At 44.3% G+C, this 20,804-nt stretch overlaps 1 protein-coding gene across 1 annotated transcript; it reads right to left on the bottom strand.

The window, feature by feature from the left end:
• Positions 1-1,534: 1,534 nt before the first annotated feature.
• On the bottom strand, positions 1,535-12,162 carry TMPRSS2 (transmembrane serine protease 2; the record flags this gene model as incomplete). Its single annotated transcript, XM_082278480.1, has 12 exons — positions 1,535-1,696; positions 2,305-2,447; positions 3,049-3,144; positions 4,094-4,269; positions 5,782-5,956; positions 6,596-6,639; positions 7,481-7,591; positions 7,984-8,113; positions 9,428-9,547; positions 10,758-10,841; positions 11,134-11,329; positions 12,148-12,162. 12 exons carry the CDS (start codon positions 12,160-12,162, stop codon positions 1,535-1,537), a joined length of 1,452 nt encoding a protein of 483 aa, XP_082134606.1.
• Between the last annotated feature and the right edge of the window lie 8,642 nt (positions 12,163-20,804).

The raw sequence follows: 20,804 nt of genomic DNA, 5'->3' as shown, positions 1-20,804 counted from the left end.
GCCCTTCGCCTTTCACAGCAGGGAGAGGTCAGGAGTCACCCTCGATGTGCTCAGCCAGGGAGCTCAGCACTGACACTGCGCTCACTGCTTCCTGCTGCAGCTCCAGAGCATCCCTGTCCCGGGCATCCCTGTCCAAATCCCACATCCACAGTGGCAGCAGGCCTCGCCCATTTTGGGTTCAGAGCAGCTTAAGGCAGAACAGCACTTTTTGTAAGGACTGAGGCAGCCAGACTGCAACAATCTGACTTTTGATGACGGCTGTGTTGAGATCCTGAGGATTTTTAACTACCTGAATAGACAGTATTTTCTTTTTTTCTGTACCTGTACTGTAGTGCATGAAAAATTCCCTTCATATATACCCCTCACCCTCTACTCTCCTGAGACCCCACCTGGAATACTGCATCCAGCTCGGGGATCTCCAACATGGACCTGTTGGAGCGAGTCCAGAGGAGGCCACAAAGGTGTTCCAAGGGCTGGAGCACCTCTGCTGTGGAGGCAGGCTGATAGAGCTGGGGTTGTTCAGCCTGGAGAAGGTTCAGGAGAGACCTTAGCGCCCTTTCCAGTCCCCAATGAGCCTACAAGAGAGCTGGAGAGGGACTTTGGACAAGGACATGTAGTGAGAGGACAAGGGGTAGTGACATCAGACTGAAAGAGGGCACATTTAAATTAGATTTTAGGAAGAAATTCTTCCCTGTGAAGGTGGTGAGGCACTGGAACAGGTTGCCCAGGGAAGTTGAGGATGCTCCAGCCCTGGAAGTGTTTAATGCCAGGTTGGATAGGGATCTGAGCAACCTGGGATATTGGAAGGTGTCCCTGCCCATGGCAGCGAGGGTGGAACTGGATGATCCTTAAGATCCCTTCCAACCCAAACCATTCTATGATTCTATACTAAAAAAACATTCATTTCTTTTTAAATTGCCAACCAGCAGCTCGGAAATTCAACATTCACATTACTTAACATTTAATTTAAAAACTACTAAACCAACTGTCTCGGCATCCCGCTAATGAAATCTGAAATTAAATTGTGATTTAAATTGTCATTAGAAGCCTGATTATCAAGCGAAAGTTACTCAACAAGGGAGAGGCATTTCTGCAAGCATTTGACAGAATGACTCTGCCAGGCACCACAAGGAGAAGAAAGGTGCTCATTGTAATAATCCTTCACTGATTAAGATCAGTCACTGTAGCCAGCACAGAACCAAGTGTGCAATCCTTCATGTTACTTTTAAAAAGAAAAATCAAAGAGGAAAAATGAAATCAACTGCAAAGTGAATAAATATCCCAGGCCCCCATGGCTTCATATATTCTTGTCCTCAGGAACATTGATTAGCAAAGAGAGCGTTGTCATCTGTTTGCCTGTTTAAAAGACAAAACAAAACAGAAAACAATGGTTCAAGTTCTGTCTTAACAATTGCTCAGATGCTTCCCAACAGAACAGCTTAGCTATCATGCAAATCACATGTATTTATTAACTTCTTTTAAGCAAAACCACATTTCAGGATGTGAGGCCTTTACATTTATGAAAAAACTCAGACTATTTTACCTGCATGTTTTTATAAATCCAGTCTGTAAACACAGTCATATTTCCATACACCCCAGGTTTGTTGGGAGTGGCACAGCCAGTGCCCCAGCTGGTGTCTCCAACCAGCCACCACACGGAGTGGTGGTAAGTCACCAGAGGACCTCCACTGTCACCCTGCCCGGGACACAAACACCTTGTTAGTGACACAGCCACCAGGAAAGACACGACCCATTCCACTCCAGGAACACAGGTCTGGTTTCAAAAAAAATCTACCCACCATTTAGGGAGTCACTAAAAAAAAAATGTGATGGTGATTTTGGTATTAAATGATGTCTGCTTCCAATAGGGATGAAAATAATTTGCCCAGAGCCCCCTAAGTAAGATTGGCATTATTGACTTTCTTGTTCACAAGCACAACACTGTGATTAATAATATAATAATGATAATAACGCTGTGATTATGAGGAGCATTTGATCACTTTCAAGTACCAGGTAACAAACCATCCTTGAAGCATTAAAAAGGAGCCTCATCCTCTTTGGGAATTCAGTGAGAACTCAGCACAGGCAGCCATTCAGGTGATGAAACAAAAGCTCTCCTCTTTAAAAGGATACACCACCAAAGGAACAAGAAGCCCAACCAGATGTTATGCAAATGTTTCATTTTTGGGGGGGCATGTGATTTATTTGAACTAGAGAAATGGAGAAATGGAGAATTTTAAAAGCCTACTAGCAAGGCCTCAAAAGTAATCAGATCATTATTAGCTATTATTTAGGAATAATTACCTGACAGGAATCAATTCCCCCTGCTAGGTCTCCAGCACAGATCATTGTAGGCAGAATCATGCCATTGTAGATATAAACAGCATTACACCTCGAACGTTCTATCAAGGGCACCGCCACGTAATTCAAGTTATTGGATGTTTTACCTGGAATTGAAATATGCACAAACAGACAAAATTAGAATAAGCATCACATTACCTTGCTGTTACAAAAAATCCCAGCAGCCAAGAAGAAAAAACCTCCTGGAAGCAGCTGGATGGAAGTTTAAGATGTAAGAAGTCTACAAGAGGTCCTCCCCCAGTACCTTTTTCATACCAAAAAAAAACCCCTTTCCTTTCCTTTTCCCATTCTTGCAAATTTACTTGCATTGTGCTGTTTCAGCCTGAGGTGGTGGAAAGGAGCAGCTCCTGCCCTGTCCCACATCCACAGGACACTCTTGGCACACAGCAACCCTTGCTGCAGAAGAGGTGGCCCTGCCAGCAGGGGCACAGAATTATTTCCTGGGTGGGCATTTCTTGCCCCCAGTACTGATTTGAGGGTCCTTTTCAGTCTGCTGAGTGCAACACATCACAACTTGCTTTGAGACAGAATGCCCTGGCTAAATATTGGATGCTGTAAAACAGGTGAAAAAATAGTGTATCAACAGATCTAATTCAAACTGCCCCATCAGCCCATGCAGCAGTTATTTGTAGGCTGAAGAGGACTAGTTTATGTTAAAGATCAAAAAATTCCAGAAGCACTCTTTACCTCCTTGGTACTCTGCTCCCCATCCTGATATCCAGCACTGCTGGTTAGGCTGGAACATCATTCCTGGATTAGGCAGACAAACTGGCCTCACAGTTTCTGAAAAACAAACAGAATAACAGATGTTCAGACAGAATTCAAAATAAATTTGAACAGCCACCGCTTACACACCATGCATTTCCTCTGTACTTTACATTCCTTGCAGGCAGCAGCAGAAAGTTTACCAGCTGCCCTTTCCCTGAGGGATACCTGATCTTCACCTCAAATCTATCTATCTTCACCTCAGAGTGAGGAACAAGCAGTTAAAGGTTCTAGCTTAATTCATGAGGTTAAATAGAACAATTAATACCAGCTCTTCTGAGCAGTAGAAGATGAAGGAAAAATTCTGAAAACTACAGCTCTGCATTCTCTTTGCAAAACTCTGCTGAAAATAATCACAAGACAAGCAGGATTCAGTACTGATATATACAAGAAGTGTGAAGCACAAAAACCTGGAAAACAGAGAACCTCCCTGCTCTCGGCAGCAGAAAATCCCTTTCAGATTACTCCTGGTAGCTTTAAGCTGATGCACTGAAACACAAAGGGCCTGTACACAAAAGCACTTCGAGTTGAAGTAATGGCTTGTGCTCTATTTTGTACCCATTGCTTACAAACAACTTACATCTGTTTTTGTGGAAGGAACTTCTTGTAATGTTTAGTTTTCTGAGGGTTTTTTTGACCATCATTTGACCTGACTTGATTTGGGATTTAATCAGCTGCTCCAGCACTGCACCTGTAGTTGTCTGCACATATAGCAGTGGCTAAACTGAAGAACCATACAGCATTCTGGGGTAAAAGTACATTATTGAGATGAGCCTAAACCCCCTATCCATGTAATAGATTTAAATAAATCCTGCTTAGGAAATCAAAGGCTGTGCCCTTCCATCTCTAGGGTCATTTTGTGCTCTTCCCATAAGTACCTACAAGGATTTCTTGATGAAATTCAGAAGTTTTAAAAGATGTGCTCATTGCCACTGGATTTTTCCCTTAAGAAGAGCAGAATACCTACCAGTAAAACTCAGTGGTGTCTCCAGCTTCATAAGGGCAACATCATTGTCTTTAGAGTCTGTGTCATAATCTGGGTGGGAAATTATCTGTTGCACTCTGTATCCACTTCTAAAGAGCATCTCATCCTGATTCAGAATCCCAGCATAAACCCTCCAGCTGTGTGGGTCAGAAAATCGCCTACAGAACAAAGAAAAGGTCTGAAGGTTTTCTTCTATGGTGACAAGACATGGATTAGGACCTTCAAAAAATTGTCTTCAGGAGTTGTAGTCAAACGTTTGTGTGACCAAAAATGCACATGCATAGAATAAGACACAAACTGCCAGACATGTAACTTGAGGAAAGTTTGGCTTTAACTTCAAAAATATATAAAAAAAAAAAAATCTTTGCAATGGGTTAAGTATCACTGTCCATCCCCTTAATCATTCAGCACAACAAATTAAGTCTGAGACTACAACACTGAAGTCTTTTGATTTCCGTGGCTGAGGGATCAGGCAGGTATTTCTGAAGTCTCACATGTCAGCGGTATCAGCAGAAGCCAGAATTAGTAAAAACATGATCTAGTAGAAGAATTTCACTATCTTGAAAATGCCAGGGTCTTTTTGGCTGGTTTTGGGTTTTGGTGAGGGTTTTTTTAATGTTAAGCATGCTTGCTAGATGCAATTTAAGCAGCCTCTTGTGCTCCAGCACAATTTACAAAAGCTTAATAGAAAACTTGCCCCAAGTGCTAAAACTCCCTCCGTGAGAAGTGCCAAGGCAGTAGTGGCTGCAAATTATCCCACCTCCAAAAAAAAACCCCAAATCAGACTGAAAACCAGCTTTGTGCCAGCTGCAGCTTGGTTGCCATTCCCAAAGCTTTTGCACACTACAGAGCTCAAATCCAGGCAACAACAGAGGGATAAGATCTCCAGGTAGAAATCAACACTTGCATTCCTTTCTCAAGGTTAAGGGCAAATATTCTTCCTTGCCTTAGCCTGTGATCCAGCCAACCAACCTTTAAAAATGTTTTTGCTTTGTGGTCTTTCCCTCCAACAGATGCAAATTTTAAGCACCTTTTAAACAAATTCTGCCCTTTACACAAGGCACCACAGCACCCTCAACTCTCCTTCATAGGTTAAAAATGTACAAAGCACCAGCTATTTTTCCTGATGGCTACACAAAGTGCTCCTTGGATAGATAGAAATCTATATTTAGTACTGAATTGGACTTTGCTGCCCTGTGGCAGGAAGATATGGAGAAATAAATGGCACAGGCATCTTTAAATTGATCATATCTACGGGAGTGTGATATTTGAGAATTTGGGAGAGGGAGTTTCCTTTGGCTTTCCTCACAGTGTAATTCAACATCTTCATGAAATTGTACTGGCTGGCATTAAATTTGCTGCCTTGAGTTTACATCTTAAAGTGGGTGGATATTTGTGCTCAACACCACCGATTTCATTTTGCAAATAAGACAAAAAATAAAATAAAAGTTCCTGGAGAAAGCAGACAGATGAGCTGCAGCCAGCCTCCTATTAATCTTCCCTTAATACTTCAAACCCACACTGCTACAGAGACAAAATACTGTGCCCAGCACCTGCGTGCCAGGCAGGGGGGGAGGAATTCAATTTTAAAGGGGAAAGCTGGGAGAATTGAATAAATTTATGCATTTCAGCTTGAAGAAAGGCAAATAACCATGGAGAGCAGAACTCACCCTTCCACACAGTGTGCTGCTGTCACAATCCAGTGGTGGGTGATGATGGAGCCCCCGCAGACGTGGGTGCCCTGCACGTGCAGGCTGACCTGCCATGGCCACTGCCCCAGCACGGCCCCGCTGCCACCCACGATCCTGTTCATGATGCTCACGCTCTTACTGGACAGGCCACACTCTGGAAGGTCAGTGACACACAGGGGTTAATTAAAGAGCGAGCTGGGAGATGGATTCTGCACCTCAGGCTTCCCTGGCAGACGGGAGCACGTGTCTGACCTGTTGGGCACACCAGAGCTCCGACCCCTGCCCTGACACCAAATCCCAGGTCTGCCATTGCCCAGGCCCCATTAAATTGCAAACACCATCTGACAGCTGCTGCCCTTGGTTCACCGTGAACTCTTTACACCTTTCAGGAATCTCTGGCAATTCAGACACCTCTGTGCTGTGCAACAAAGCAGCCAATGGCCAGGAGACTCTTCAGGACAGCCATTACCATCAGGAGGGCACTGCCCACCCAGTTACTGAATCTTGGAGAGCCACGGACATCCCAACACAGCTGCTGGGTGAGGGATATGGAGCTTCACCACAAGTCATTTAAAGGAACCAGTGGAGCAAAGACAAAACCAACTGGGGATCCAACGTCCTCCTCTCCTCTCCCATCCTGCCCCTTAAACTGCACTATTTGAAACTTGGGAACCAGAGTTAAACCATTTGCCCATGCAAAGGCAGCAATTAATGCCACAGGTCCAAAAGGATTCCCCAGACAGAGCATTTCAAAGCGTGAACAAGCAGAAGTTTGAAAAAGCCAGTGAGTTACCTATGCAGCGCAGAGAAACCACGTTTCCTGAGGAACAGGAATCACTGCAGGAGAAATAAAAAAACCAAACAGGATCTTAGGCACTCAGTGAAGGAACTGATGAGCAGAGTCCACCCTCCAGCTGCTTCCTACCCTTTCCAGCTACGTGCCCTGCCTTCAGCCTCATCTTCCTGCGGAGCGTTCCCTCCTTTCTTCACTCTCTCCAGCTACCCTACCAGCAACCATCTGGCCTCCACCATGCCTTGCATTCACCAAAACTGTCCTGTGGGAAGCTGAAGACACCAGTACAAAAGGTTTGTAAGCCTACTGAGAAGCAAGATGAAGAACAGCATGCGAGAAAGTTGAGCTGATTTAGGAAGTCGTTGTAGAAGAACCTAAACAAGGGAGCTGCAGGAAGTTTGCAGGCCCAGCAGTCTACAGGTTTTGAAACTGGACACTTCAGAGTTGTTTAATGAGAATAAAAATGATACTTTCCCCAGTGAAAGATCTGTTTTTGCATGCTGTTTGTACATGTGACTGAAAAAAAGGCTGTGCCAGCTGTTGTGAATGTGTTGCAGCTCGTAGCTGTTGTCACCATACACAAACTCCTGCTGATGGTCAGAGAGCCTTAGAAAAATACCTTGGATATGGCAACCTTCCAGACAGCACAGAGGATGGGACATTTTTCCTTTTAGAAGAGGAGAGGGAGGATGGAAAATTGACAGCTGTGTTTTTAAAAAGAAGGAAGAACAGTTGCTGCAATCAGATTAAAAACAAAGTCTCTTTCCTTTCAACAACCCCCACTGAAAGACATGCTTGCATTGTGCTGCAGGCAGAAGCTACAGCTCTTACAGCCTCTGAAGAGATCCTGATGGAAGGGGAGAGGTTTGTATTAAACAAAGATACCTGCTGTACAGCTTTTTGTACAAGTCTATATTCCCAGCACTCGTGTTCAGCTTCATGTAGCTCTTAAAGCTGACTTCAGGTGGTACCCCACGACTGTAGAAATACGTATCTCTGCAAAACAGAAAGTCCACTGTGAAGCCCAACAGTGGTTTCAGTTTTCAAACAAGTGATAACAATAAGCTGTGCCAAACTACAGCTTCTGACATTGACAACATTAGAAATATTTATTTTTGTTTTTAAGCAAACGCGGAACCCTGGTGGTGCAGCTCAGCCAGAGTCTCGGATTCTTCAAACATTTGTCAAGTTCCACTTCCCACCAGTCACTAGGTTAAAATAATATTTTTAGCTGATGAGTATGCACCTCGTGTAACAGGGCAAGATGAAGAGATGCCTTTGCCAGCACATTTTCACAGCACGGCAAAGTCTCAGACACATTAAAAACGGCAAGAAGGGAATTTTAACCTTTCTGTGTCTGAGCAAAGGCTGACAGAAGTTGGACTTACACACTGTAGCCCATGTCTTTGCATGCAATCTTCCCATAGCTGTCATTCCAGTCATCTTGGCAAACAGGATGCCAGGATTTGCTGACAGGTGAATAAACTTCCAGGATAAAATTTGGTCCAAAAAGTCTAACTGCCAGAAAAGGAAGAAAGGGAAAAAGAAAAAAAAAGGAAATCAAGAACACCACACACTATTGCTCTTTCTCTTCTTGGAAGTAGTTACCCTTAATATCCACCTCATGCATGAACTGATGTTAACTTGATGCTGCCTTCTACTCAAATTCTGCATGAATATCCAGTAGACAGAAATATGGCAATGACTTACTTCTTTTCATGTAAGGCAACTTAAAAGAACTACCAGCTTTAAAATGCAAGTGTACAAGATAGGGTTCATCATTTCATTTCAGCTTTTATGCTCAAAATTCTATTTTATATTCTACCACTGAGAAAGGTTGCAATAGTCAAAATTTTCTTATCTTTTCTCTGTTCTACCATATATTTCTTATAATGTCACATACTGTCTATAAATAAAATATGATCTATTGAAAAATACTTTTTATTATCTCTTAATAAATTTCCTTAGAGAAGCACTTGTAGAGCAAGTATGTAACAAGGATCAATTAGCTCTGATGTTCCACGTCCCATTATGTATATACTTGCACAAGAATTTAATAAAAAATAGTTCCAGCAAAAGAATGGATTGAAACGAGCTTCTCCAAGAACCCATTATTCAACCAAATGGAGTGGAACAGCTCCAGAGCACAGGCCAGCAAATGCTGACCCTGCAGGAGAATGTGCTGAATCAAAGTTTACAGAGAGGGAATAAGAGCACAGCTGGAGTTTTCCAGTGTGGCACTGGCACAACACAAGATGCCAAAGCTCTGCAATGGACAAGTCAATGATGTTTCTACCTTCAGCTCTGCACTAAAGCCTCCCTTGGCATCTTTTCAGTACAAAGCAATGATCAGGCCAGGCTTTCTTACACAAATGAGTTATGAAGTAGTTGAAGAACTAAGGGCAGAACGAGGAATACAAGATACATGGAAAAAGACAAGCCTGACTGAAGACCACCAGGTTTATGTTAGCACCTGAAGCTTACTGAGAAATCAACAGTGCCTGTTCCTTCCAGAGACAATGCTAGATGCAGTTCTGCACAAACCCCACTCAAACTAAAAGGTAATATTTAAAAAACTGACTCAAAGTCAAGGCAGCTCAAACCCCTGAGCCAGGCATTTTATTTCAACTTTTCTAACAGGCTGGAAACAAACTGAATATCTCTATACATCCTTCCAAGTACTCTCACATCCTAAACCATTTCAAAGATATACTTGAAGCTAAACCAGCCTTGTTTAACAGCCTTAGGCAAGCTGTGGACAAGGCAATTTGCTCCCAAGCTCTTGCAGTTGATGCAGGTTTTGTCCCCCAGCCCTGGGCTGCTGTCACTCACCACAGCGGGTCTCGTCCTCCCCGTTGGGGCAGTCGCTCACTCCATCACACCACTGGGAGGGGGGCATGCACACCCCTGAAGATCCACACTCGATCAGGGAGCTGAGACAGTGGTTCTCTACTGCAGGGAGAGAGAAACACAGCCACGAGGCTGCACATCAGCTCCAGGTGCCCAGCTCACAAGAGGTTTCCCACTTTGATGGAGCAAAACTTGGGAAGCGGCTCTTAAACCCGGGGGTGGGAGGGAACCCAGCCTGCCACAACAGAAGATTTATTGCTCTGTCCTTTGCATCGCTTGTCAGATCAAGGCACTGATGCAGCTGGTTGGATTTTGGCCACTGGCCTCCCCTGAATAATCAGGCACCATTAAGTTGTCAGAAAGGTCAACTTTTCACTGGCAAAGCGTTAACGCTTAGAAAAGGAGGAAGGGGGTGAGTGCCTCAATTATATACTTTTGCTATCACTTAAAACAAGATTACATTCACCCTGCTTAAATCAAAATGAGTCAGAAAAACATCTCCAAGAACACAAAATGTCATCCTAATAGTTCTAAATGAACTCCCTTAAAATCACAGAATAGTTTGGAAGGAGTCTTTAAACATCATTTTAGTCCAGCCCCAATGCAATGAGCGGGGACATCTTCCATTAGAACTCTCTTCCTCTTTTCCTGAGCAGAACAGAAAGGAGAGGCTCCCTAAAACAGCAATTTGGGTTTTAGTTTCCTGCTTTTTCAGAAAAGCAGCTTCCATTGAAAGGGAAATTAAGACAGCACAAGGCAAACTTCACCTGAGCTGAACAGAATTGGTCCAGCCCTGCTTCAGAGCTCAGTCACCCCAGCTGGGGATGATTTCCAAGGCAAACATCCATGGTACAACTTACAGGGCTGAGACAGGCTGGGCTCACACAACATCTACACATTTTCAAAGCAAAAGCCCCCCAGAAACAAATAAATGGATGTAAATGACTTCTGCTTCAACAGAGATCCCATTTTACTAAAACAAAATACTTCTTGACCATTTATACTCTTGCAGTTAAGGTACACACTCTTACTACAATCCCCTCCCTTCACTTGAAATTAAGTGAAGCTCAAATTTGGAAAGTAACAGCGGCGTTAAAAAGAAAGAACATAAAAAAACCTCAACCCACAAACAAAACTGATCCATTAAGAAGCAATATTAGTTCACCTCTTAGGAGAAAAGGAACAAAGACTTTCCTGTCCTTAATTCAGCATAAAACATAAGGATGGATATTTCTGACTTTAAAAGCTTACAACATCTTTTCTTTCAAAACAAAAAAGAAAAAAAAGAGAGAAGAAAAAAAAAAAAACTTACCAAAATACCAGATGAAGAAAGCAGCAATTGCACAACAAATGACTATTAATATAGATAATAAAATTATTATGGTTTTCTTTAGACCTGAAATGAAAGCAAGGGAGAAAAGAGAAATTAGGTTTACCAGTAAGGCAATTTCCACTCACCAGCACTATTTATTTGACATTACAATCAGACATTTTCAGCCAGACTTTTCTCCATTCCACCATCATTCCTCCAAAACACCCCTATTCCCATCCTAGCCAGCTGCTCCTTCTTCGTCCACAGGAAAGTGACTCCTTCAATGCACAAGTTGGAAGGGAAGGTCCCTTTCCTTTGTAATCTTACTTCAACAGATCTCACATCCAAAATCAGAAGAAATGCCCCCAAAACTTACTGGCTGCACACGTTCTCCTGGACGGGTGTGCTACTGGCCTGGTGGACTGGTGGGTGGCAACCCTTGGGACGTAGCTTGGCACTGAGGGAGCGTTTGTGGAGAAGAACTGTGGGTATGGATTAGCACCTGCTGCCTGCCTGGCAGCATAGATGGGCTCTGGCTGAAAGCCCCGATTCTCGTAGTATGGCGGTGGACCCTGAGGGATGACGTGGGGAGGAAGGAAACAGGAGAAAGTGGAAAAACAAGGCAGCAATCAGGACAAAATTTCAGAACCTTACTCTGTGAAATACACCCCGCACACAGAACACTTACTAGTGACTCCAGCTTACACAGAGATTCACAGAACATGCCTAAAACCTCACGTTTTGAGTAATAGAAATAACGCAGAGTGAGGCTGGAAAACCTCTGGCAAGATCAGTTTCCTGATCCATAGCAACCCAGGCTAAGAAGGATTCTTGAGCCCAGCCCTCCTAAGCTGTTTGCACACACGCTTGCCCTGGAACGTCTGACAGGGTAGAAATAAACAGCAGGGACAGCTGTGGGCAGCACCATCACAGAAAGAAATGCTGACAAGTAACAGCCTTTGTCCAGCTCCAGGACAAATGCTTACTGCCCCATTTCGTGCTGTGACAGCACCAAGTACACCTAAGCTATTTCTGACACACGCTGGCCTGCAACAGGTTGTGGAATATTTATCCTGGAAGAGCTTTAAGAACTAGTTAGAAGTTGTGCTAACCTATCCCACCAAAATAAGCTTAAATAAATCAAAAGCATATGCTCAAAAGCATAAATCTCCCCTAAAAGTATCTGAGCACTTGAAATGTTGGTTAATTCAAGCCTCTTACACCTGCCTCACAGCATCTTTTTCCCAAAAAGGAAACACAACAAGTATTCCATGTTTTAACACTTGTTACTCAGGACATCACTCAATGGGCTGTTACATGTAAAGAACTAAAAACGCATTAGAAGAAAAAAAAAACAGAGAGGAATATTGTGAATATTTTGTTTACTTACTACAGTTGAGGTCATTTTTCCTTTGTCAACAGTACAGAAACAATTCAAGTGTTAGGGAGTAAAGTGTGAACCTATACAAACAAACAGAAAAGGAAACAATCACAACTGGAGGCTTTGTTCACCTTTCTTGTCAGTTTTTCCTTCGGAAAAAGGCCAAATTTGCAGAGGGGGGAAATAAAACAAACGAAAAAACCCCTGAACCAAGCGGAAGTATTTGAAGAGAGGGTACAAATCAAGGTGCAGCATGAAATCAGATCTCAGCAGCCTCTCAATACAAGGATTATACAGTGGCAGCTATTCATTAGCACGAGGGCAGCACAAACTGAGAAGGTCAAGTCAGTGCTCACTCTCGCTGACAGAACGAGAGTCAAAGAATATCCTGGCAGTGACCCACATGGTGTCAGTACCAAATTCAGGTCCTCCTGCCTCTCTCAACACTTGCTCATGTATCTTTATGCCACAGAAACCAGAACACGAGCAAAGCATCAGGAAATACAAATTCAACCAATTCATGGGAACACCACAACTTGCAGCCCCCACAGGCTACATTTTTTTTCACTCTTACGTGCTCCAAACAGTTGTTTTCTTGGCTGAGTGTTGCAGCCACTGCACCAAAAACAGGGAGAGAAGCACGGCAGGGGAACCTTGCCACAACAATAGGGAAGTTTTGCAAACAGGGTGGAAGAGAGGAGCTGCATCCAATGTCTCAAGCATCCAGCAGTTTATTTTGAAGTTAAACATTAACGTTGAGCAAAACCACCAATTGCCACAGACACAAGAAATACAAAATGTTTGCTGGTGCAGATCCAAAATAGGCAGTTATACCCCTCCACAAGCCATCATTCTAATAAATACTGCTAGCTACTGAATCCTCTCATGTTACTCTACAAGAAAAAAAAAGCCTAGAAAGTGCCTCCGTCAAGCACTGAGAAATACCTTTCCCTACCTTGCAGAGCAAAAGCCAGCACATGGGCCCACTGCAGCTGCATTAAGATACAGCATAATTCAGCCCAAAGTGTAAGTTTATTTTTTAGACCATCTCTCAAGGCATCATCTCACCCAAAACTGAACTGCAAACGTCTGTGGAGCAGATTTCAACAGCTGCTTGGCACCTCGAGCATGCCAATTCTTTGTGACACTTCAGGAAGGCCATGCTGGTATTTGCTTATCAGCACTAGCAAAAAGGTGTAAATAATGCACCACTGAACTTATTTGTGCATCAAACAAGTGAGAAACGAGTCTTACTCCTACTTACTGAAAGTCCATCAGACTGGTGACTAAGGCTCCAGGACTTCTGCTTAGCTTTATGTCCCATCCATCCTTGCCCAGCTCTTCACAGCAGTCGGGAAGTGCAGCTCTGCCCACACTCAGAGACAGATAAGTCACAGCAGGACTGTTCTGTTCCTTGTTTTCTGGAAAGGAGACAGGAAAAAAGGGTTAGGAAGTTTAGTGATACCAGACAGAAGTGGTGATTCTGAGGTAAGCCAACAGGTATTATGACCAAAAAAAAAAAAAAATCCCTGATTTTTTTTATTACCATTTGAAAGGCGTTGCAAATTAGCAGGGAAAAGTGTTCCTCACTCTTTTTGGGGAGTTTCTGGGAGTGGTTTTGGTTTGCGTTTTTTCAAATGAACTGAGGAAAAATTCTCTCTTGCTTAGATGGTTTTTAACCATCACTCCCAATTTAGTTCTTGTTAATCTATTTCCCATCCAGCTTCTGATTAATAACAATTTCCCTGTTATAAAATTCAGGAACTCATAGGTACATAGACTTCCATGGTATTACATATACACATTTGCCAGTGTTTTAAAATGACATGAAACCAAAAGCACTGAACTCCCATTAGTTTTGAAAATGTTTAATGCAAAAATCAATCTGTAGCATCCAGTAATGATAGAATCTGGTTTTCCTAAGCACACATCACTCCCACACTTCAAAACGTTTTACAAACACATCAAGGGAACTGCAACAACTTCTCAGATGAGGAAGCTGGGTCATGGAGAACCAAACTGACCTGTCAAACACTCCCCATCCCAACAACTAGAGAGCTAGACGGGACTGGTCTGCCTTATCTCAGCCCCCTACTTTGGCCTCTAGCTCACCTTATACATCAAACAAATTTAAATAGACCATCTAAAAGTGTCATAAACCCACTCTGGTGCAGAAGAGTTCAGTGGGAATGTACAACTGTCCTTCCCTCTCACTGCCATCACTCCTCCTGATGTCTGCTGAGCTGTAATGGCACTTTACTGGGTGCATCTGAAGGAACAAACTTAAAGAGTCCTTTAAAGGGAGCTGGAGATCCCAGGCAAGGGAACAGGGATGGAGCTCCCCAGCAGAGCAGGCTTCAAGGTGTCACAGGGTACCAGAGGCTTGAGGGTTGGCTTGGTAACACCTTCCAGCTCTGGAAAAAGTGCACCCAGATAATGAAAGGGACCCCTCAGTCCTATGCAGTCGAGTCCCAGAATTTCAAAAACACCAGTATGGATGGAGCAGAACCAGCATTTAGATCTCCAGCAACACAGAAGGTCCAAAACTGAGTGTGTTTTTCTTGCATGACTTGAATTACTGGAATAAAGCCACTGTTTCTTAATGACTGGGGAAGAAGAGTAAAAAGCCACCACTGAAACAGATCACTGATGAATAAAGCAAAATGTGTTGCCTCACAGCTGGCAGCTGCTACTTGCAGTATCTGAGCTCCTTCTCACATATGCCTTAGGAGTGTTAATATTAACCTTATGTCATGGGTCATTAAGATTAAAGGAATACACCATTACTTCCAGTAAATTTGTCAAAAATGAAAACAAAAAAGGAACAAAGAACAATACAAAAATTAAAAATATTAGATTAATTCAAAGCAAGTTCAATCCAATAGCTTTTGGGGTTTTTTGTTAGTTTTTCTATGGATTTCTGCAAATCAAGTCTTTAAATAAAAGTTGTAGCAGAATTGGTCAGTACTTCATTTGACAACATCCCATTTAACCAAAAATGGACTTTCCAGACTCTCAGCCCTCCAAAGGCTTGTCCTCCTCCCTACCACAGTGACAGTCACTCTTCCCCCTGAACAGGAAACACCAAGCACAGAGTTGTACTGCTCAGCTGTACATGGCCCTCACCACCAGTCCTAAAATCCCCCACCTGGCGGATTTTGGGCAAAAGTGAGACTCTGCTTTTCCCTCATGACAGCAGAATCAGCTCATGGCTCCTTCACACCTCCTGTGTCCTTTGCTGGCCAGGAACCAACATCCCAAAAAGGCAACAGAAAGGATGAAAGCCACAGAAACCCTAAAGGTCTAACCAGGATTTTGTTAATGTCACCACACCTGCTGCCTTTTACCCTGGCTCTCCATGCAAGAAATAATAACAGGACTTCCTTAGCACACACCATGTCGTGATTGTTAATTGGTTTCCACAAGCTTTCATACAGAGATCCCTATAGGCTGTTTCCATGCCCAGGTCAATAGGATGGAATAACCACCTCCAGATACCCTAATTCAACACTGTGAATTCAACTGGCCAGAGAAGCCAGAGTTTTATTGGCAACAGCTTGCTTCCTGCATTTACATATTGCTCCAATACATGTCTTGTGCTACTTCCTGAAACAGAAACATCAGCTGTTTGCTAAGCTCCGTAATAATTATCAACAATTGAAAAAAAAAAACCCAGAACCAAAAAACCAAACTAGTTCTTCACAGTCAGACCTACATAAAAGCAGCCACATGCAAACAAGAAAGATGTAAGACGACAGAACTGTCAAAAAACAAATGAAGTCAAATTCATCTTCTAAAAGGAGGAAGCATAAAAGCATCCAAACACTCTACATGACCCTGACTAACACACTGCATCACATCCAAAAAATTCCCTGTATCAAGCATATGAGCAAACCAACAGAACTCATTAAGATAGCAAAGGAGTAATTTCAGTGCAAAGCTCAACCTTAGAGAAGGGCAGGCCAACAAATTATGGCGTTGATGACGCTAGAAAGGAAATATGATTTCATTTTTTTCATTCCCAACAGTTTTATGACCACCTCAAAGCAACATAACCATGAACACAATATAACCATGACATGATGGTGTGGAGGAAAGGTCAGTGGTGCAATAAAATTTAAAAAAAAATAAATAAAAAGAGGGAAAACAAGCAAAGAGGTGATTCCAGATTCATTTTCATGATCTTTTCACAGAGCAATTTCACAGGACAGTTCCTGCCTTGTCACCTGGACAAGAGAAAAGAAACATGGTCAAGATTCCTGTTTAACAATCAGGACTAAAAATTATCATGAATTCCAAATGAAGCATAGAAAAGTTTTAAAAAAATCCAATTATGAATGAATGAATGAAAAAGGAAAGGAGCTAAATAAGATTTTTCATCTCATTTCATTAACAAGATTCCCTTGACACCTCTTCAGGAAGTGGCACTGAATATTTTTATTGTGATGATGATTAAAAAAAGTGATTTTAATTTACTCCATTTATCCTCTGGAAGGGGTCAAAGGCAAATTGACTGAATGTCTCAAAGTCATCAAAATCAGGGTCCTACAGTGTCCTGGCCTTCCAACAAACCTCCTCAACAGAGGTGAGCTCTACTCACGGTGCCTGTGAAGTAACATCACACGTCTTCAGAGAACTACGTGAGACTATGCAAATATTTACATGAAAGGCTGCCACAAATAAAACCTCGTCCTTCCCATAGCTCCTAAGAAATAGTTTTGAAGCTATTCTAGATTAGCTCCTTAAATACCATTATACTGTACAACTACTTATCAAGAGGTGTTAAAAACCAGTGCCTCTTAATAAGCACTATCAGCAGCTGCTCAGTGAGGTCCACAACAGTATTCCAGGTAAAACAGAGGCCAGGAAACCAAGATTAATTCTACTTCCACATGAAAAACAAAAAAAAAAAAAAAAAAGGAGGCATTAAAAGCCTCTGAGTGTAGCAGTCGCATTTTAAAAAGCTATAGTCATACTACAAATAATCATCTATTATTATTATCATCTGAAAAAAGACATGGACATCAAACTCAGCCTTATCACATCATGTGCTTTGTTAGGGAAAGTGGGGTGGGGAATGAGGCTGAAATGCTCTTTTCTCATTTCACTGAGTGGATGATGAGTGGCACAAGACCCTACAAAACCAGCCAGTTCTGAAACAGAAAGGACCAAGAGCCCAGAAGAACCAGAGGTTCTGGCATGGTAGGAGATGGACCCATTGGTCAGCAGCAACTGCAAACCACAGCACTCACCAGCACATCACCGGAGGAGCTGGAGCATGCAGCAACAGCCAGCTTGGCCTTTGGATTCTTACTTCACTACATCCCAGGTCCTGCCTCTGCCCTTCTTCCATGGCAGAAGCAAATGACTTTCTGGCAGAAGCATGTTCGCTTATCATCTTCATATTTGATTATTACCTTCTGGCAGTAAAATTCAAGTGTCTGTCTACATCACTGGAAGTCGCTGGCAAGGAATTAAACCTCTCAAAAACACTTGTTTACCATATTTGAGCTGGAAATTAATGTGCTCTGGGTACCCACAATGCAGAAAAATAAAACCCAGCAATGTTAACCAACCAGAGTTATTTAAGATACCTGTCCAGGTCAGCTATTTTTAACCTATGACCTACAGGTCCTGAGGAGCTGCAAACCACTTCTAAGAGGTCTATGGCAGATAAGAGTCAAAAGCAAATCTGCTGGCAGGAGGTTTGAATTCAGTCCATGGGGAGGTTCGTGTTGCCAGAAACAGGTTTCAGGATGCACACATCAAAGCTGTGGGGGAAGAAGTGCTGCAGAGCACAGGCACCACTGAGCCACAACCATGGCACCTGAGCTACTCGGTGTGGACCAGCCCTGGACTGGCACAAGAGGAAAACCCCATATCTTCAGAACTGGCAACTCCAAGACAAATATTTTGACCAGCATCCCAGAATAATGTGTTGCTTTGTTTTTCCATCAACATCCAGGAACATAGTTCCAACTTATTTCCATTTTCAGGCTACGCTACCATGATAGATTTGCTCCAGGTTGTTTGTCCTATGAACAAGTATAAATTTTAACGGTTTAAGAATGAAAGGAAGAGGGACAAAAAGTCACATGAAGTCCTACTTTGACATCAGAATTTATCTTAGTCCACCTGTCTTTTGGTTGTACATTTACACCTGTAGGTAAAAGCCACAACTTGCCATTTTCCCAGTTCATTGATCTATGCCACACACAATGTCCACCTTTTTCCCCACCTAATACTGCCCTACACGATGCAAATAACCCAAGCTGCTTCCTCTGGCTCTTTCTAAAGCACTGGAGACATTAGTGTCCCCTAACTCAGGGCAAACAGGGCCACTTAGGTCAAAGGCTCAGTGTGACAATGGTCCCTTAAACTCACAGACACCCACCCACCCAGGAAGCTGACGCTGAGATTCGAGGTCAATGAACATAAAGCCACCTGCGGGGGCTGTGGACTGGATTGATTTCAGCATGCAAGGCTTTGGCACAGATGTTTCAATGGTATGGCTCTTCCAAAAGTTACTCTTCCAAAATTACTTGACGAGCTGTGCCAACTTTCACCAAAAATGAGCGCTTTTGCTAAAAACCAAAGCGTTAATACACACTGAAGAGGCCCCAGCCCTAAACGCTGTTCTGGTTTGCTCTCTCTGCTCGCTCGGTGACCTTGAGGAAGTTGCCCAATCTTTCACCCTTCATGACCAGGGCAAGAGATGGACAAGCTCCATCTGGAGCGGTGCGGGGTGGGCCGGCGCTGGCTGCACCCTCCGCACCCTCCCCACTGCACCTCCTCGGACCGCGGTATCACTGAATCCACAGCGCCCATCCACCTCCTCCGTGCGCGCTTGGCTCCCGGCTATCTCGGCTTCCCCATCCACCTCTTCTGTGTGCGTTTGGCTCCCGGCTTTCCCTTACACCCCGGCCCGCGGGGAAGCACAACTTTATCGCGCTGCATCTACCCCTGGAGAAACAGGCTGCGGAGAGGGGGCAGCGGGGAAAGCGGGGGGAACGCCGCGGAGAGGGGCGAGCGACGGCCCCTCTTGGTTCTCAGTCATCCGGCGCCTCCTGCCCCGCGGGACGAGGATCCCAGACGCCGCCGCGATCCGTCCTCATCCCCCCGCAGAGCACAGCCGGAGTTCCTTCGTTAAAAGCCAAAACCAGCAGGCGCAACTCGCAGCGGCCGGGATGGCGATCCCCCTGCCCTGCTCTCCCTTCCCGGCGCTCGGGAGCCGCCCGGCCCCAGGTGGTTCCCGAGGCGAGGGGGCCGCGGGCGGGGAGAGCCGCGCTTACCTGGGGCTGCCGGAGCGGCCCGGCACGGCACGGGATGGGATGGAAGGCGGCGAAGGGAGCCGGGAGCGGGCGGTGCGGCCGGGGAGGAGCCTCGGTGCGGGGCAGGTGCCCGCAGGTGGATGCGCCGCCCGGCCCCCTCCTTCCTCCCGCGGCGGGCGGGACCCGCCTCGCTCGCCCCGAGCCACCGGAGCCCACCGGCCCCGCAGGGACACGGGCAGCTCTTCCCTTCCCTTCTCCTCTCCCCAGCCCTCCTCCTCCCGCGGGTGTTTGCGGAGCTAAGGAGCCGGAGGGAAGCGAGGAGAGCCCGGCAAGGGGCCGAGGGGGAGGCGGCGGCTGCGTCCCCTCCCTGTGTAAGACCCGCGGGTTTGGCTTTTGCTGCTGCAGCCCAGCGAGCTGTGGCTGTGCCCTGTGTTTTGAACTCGCCTATCGGTCCCTGTTGGCCTCCGTTTCAGGATGTTGCAGGCAAATACGGAGTCACAACACTTCCCCGAACAGGGCAGGTCGGCACCTGATAAAGATTGCTCGTAAAATACCGGCCGGGGCAAATGACTCCTGTTTTCTTTGGACTTTTCTAGGGTCATTTAATAACGGATCATTCTGGAAAATTACTGCGATCTCAATGGTCGCGTTACTTACAATGCACTGGTGGTGCCTCCTGTAAGGCAGAACTACAGAGAGGGTTTTTCTCTGCCAAAGCTGAGCTCCACGGCAAAACAAATAAATTCTACTCATATCCCAAAACTTCAGAGTAGTGCTGTAAAAGTCGTTAAATGAAGAAATTCCACTCACTGCTAATAACAGCTCCGATTTAGCTGCAATATTCCTGCATGCTACGCTTAGCATCTCTGTATGGAGACGGCAGATAAGGCAAAGTACACAAGTTCGGCATGCAAGTGTCTGGAGTTTGTTTATATTTCCAAATGCATATCAAGGAATTGCATCAAGCGCACCAAGATCATACCTTCCGTATTTTTCTGGGTCTATGTGTTTATTCAGAGAGAACTATGAATCTTCAGACTCGTTAGTGTGAAAACATAAGGAGTATTGTCTAAAACAATAGCTTAGGTTTTTCAGGTGCAGCATTTTGGGGGCTACTCCTGCTCCTGCGCTCCCAAAAGGAATCAGTGAGATTCAGTAATTTTCCAGCATGGATTCAGTTGCACGAATTGGATCTCAAGTTTCATCTGAAGCAAAAGGTAAAATCATCCCAAGACACAACCGAAACACTGTACTGTGCCCTTCTGTGGTTCTCTACGATGCCCACCTGTGTGGCATGTCCTTGCCTTTAATCCACAGCAATAGATGGCCTTCAGAGCTTAGAGATGTTTTAGGTTTGATGCAGGGTGCCTTGGTCATAAGACTTCCCTGTTGAGT

This window comes from Coloeus monedula (genome assembly GCF_965178545.1).
Source record: "Coloeus monedula genome assembly, chromosome: 3".
Taxonomy (NCBI): domain Eukaryota; kingdom Metazoa; phylum Chordata; class Aves; order Passeriformes; family Corvidae; genus Coloeus; species Coloeus monedula.
Note: the sequence above shows the minus strand (reverse complement) of the source record. Positions and strands in the feature narration are given on the sequence as shown.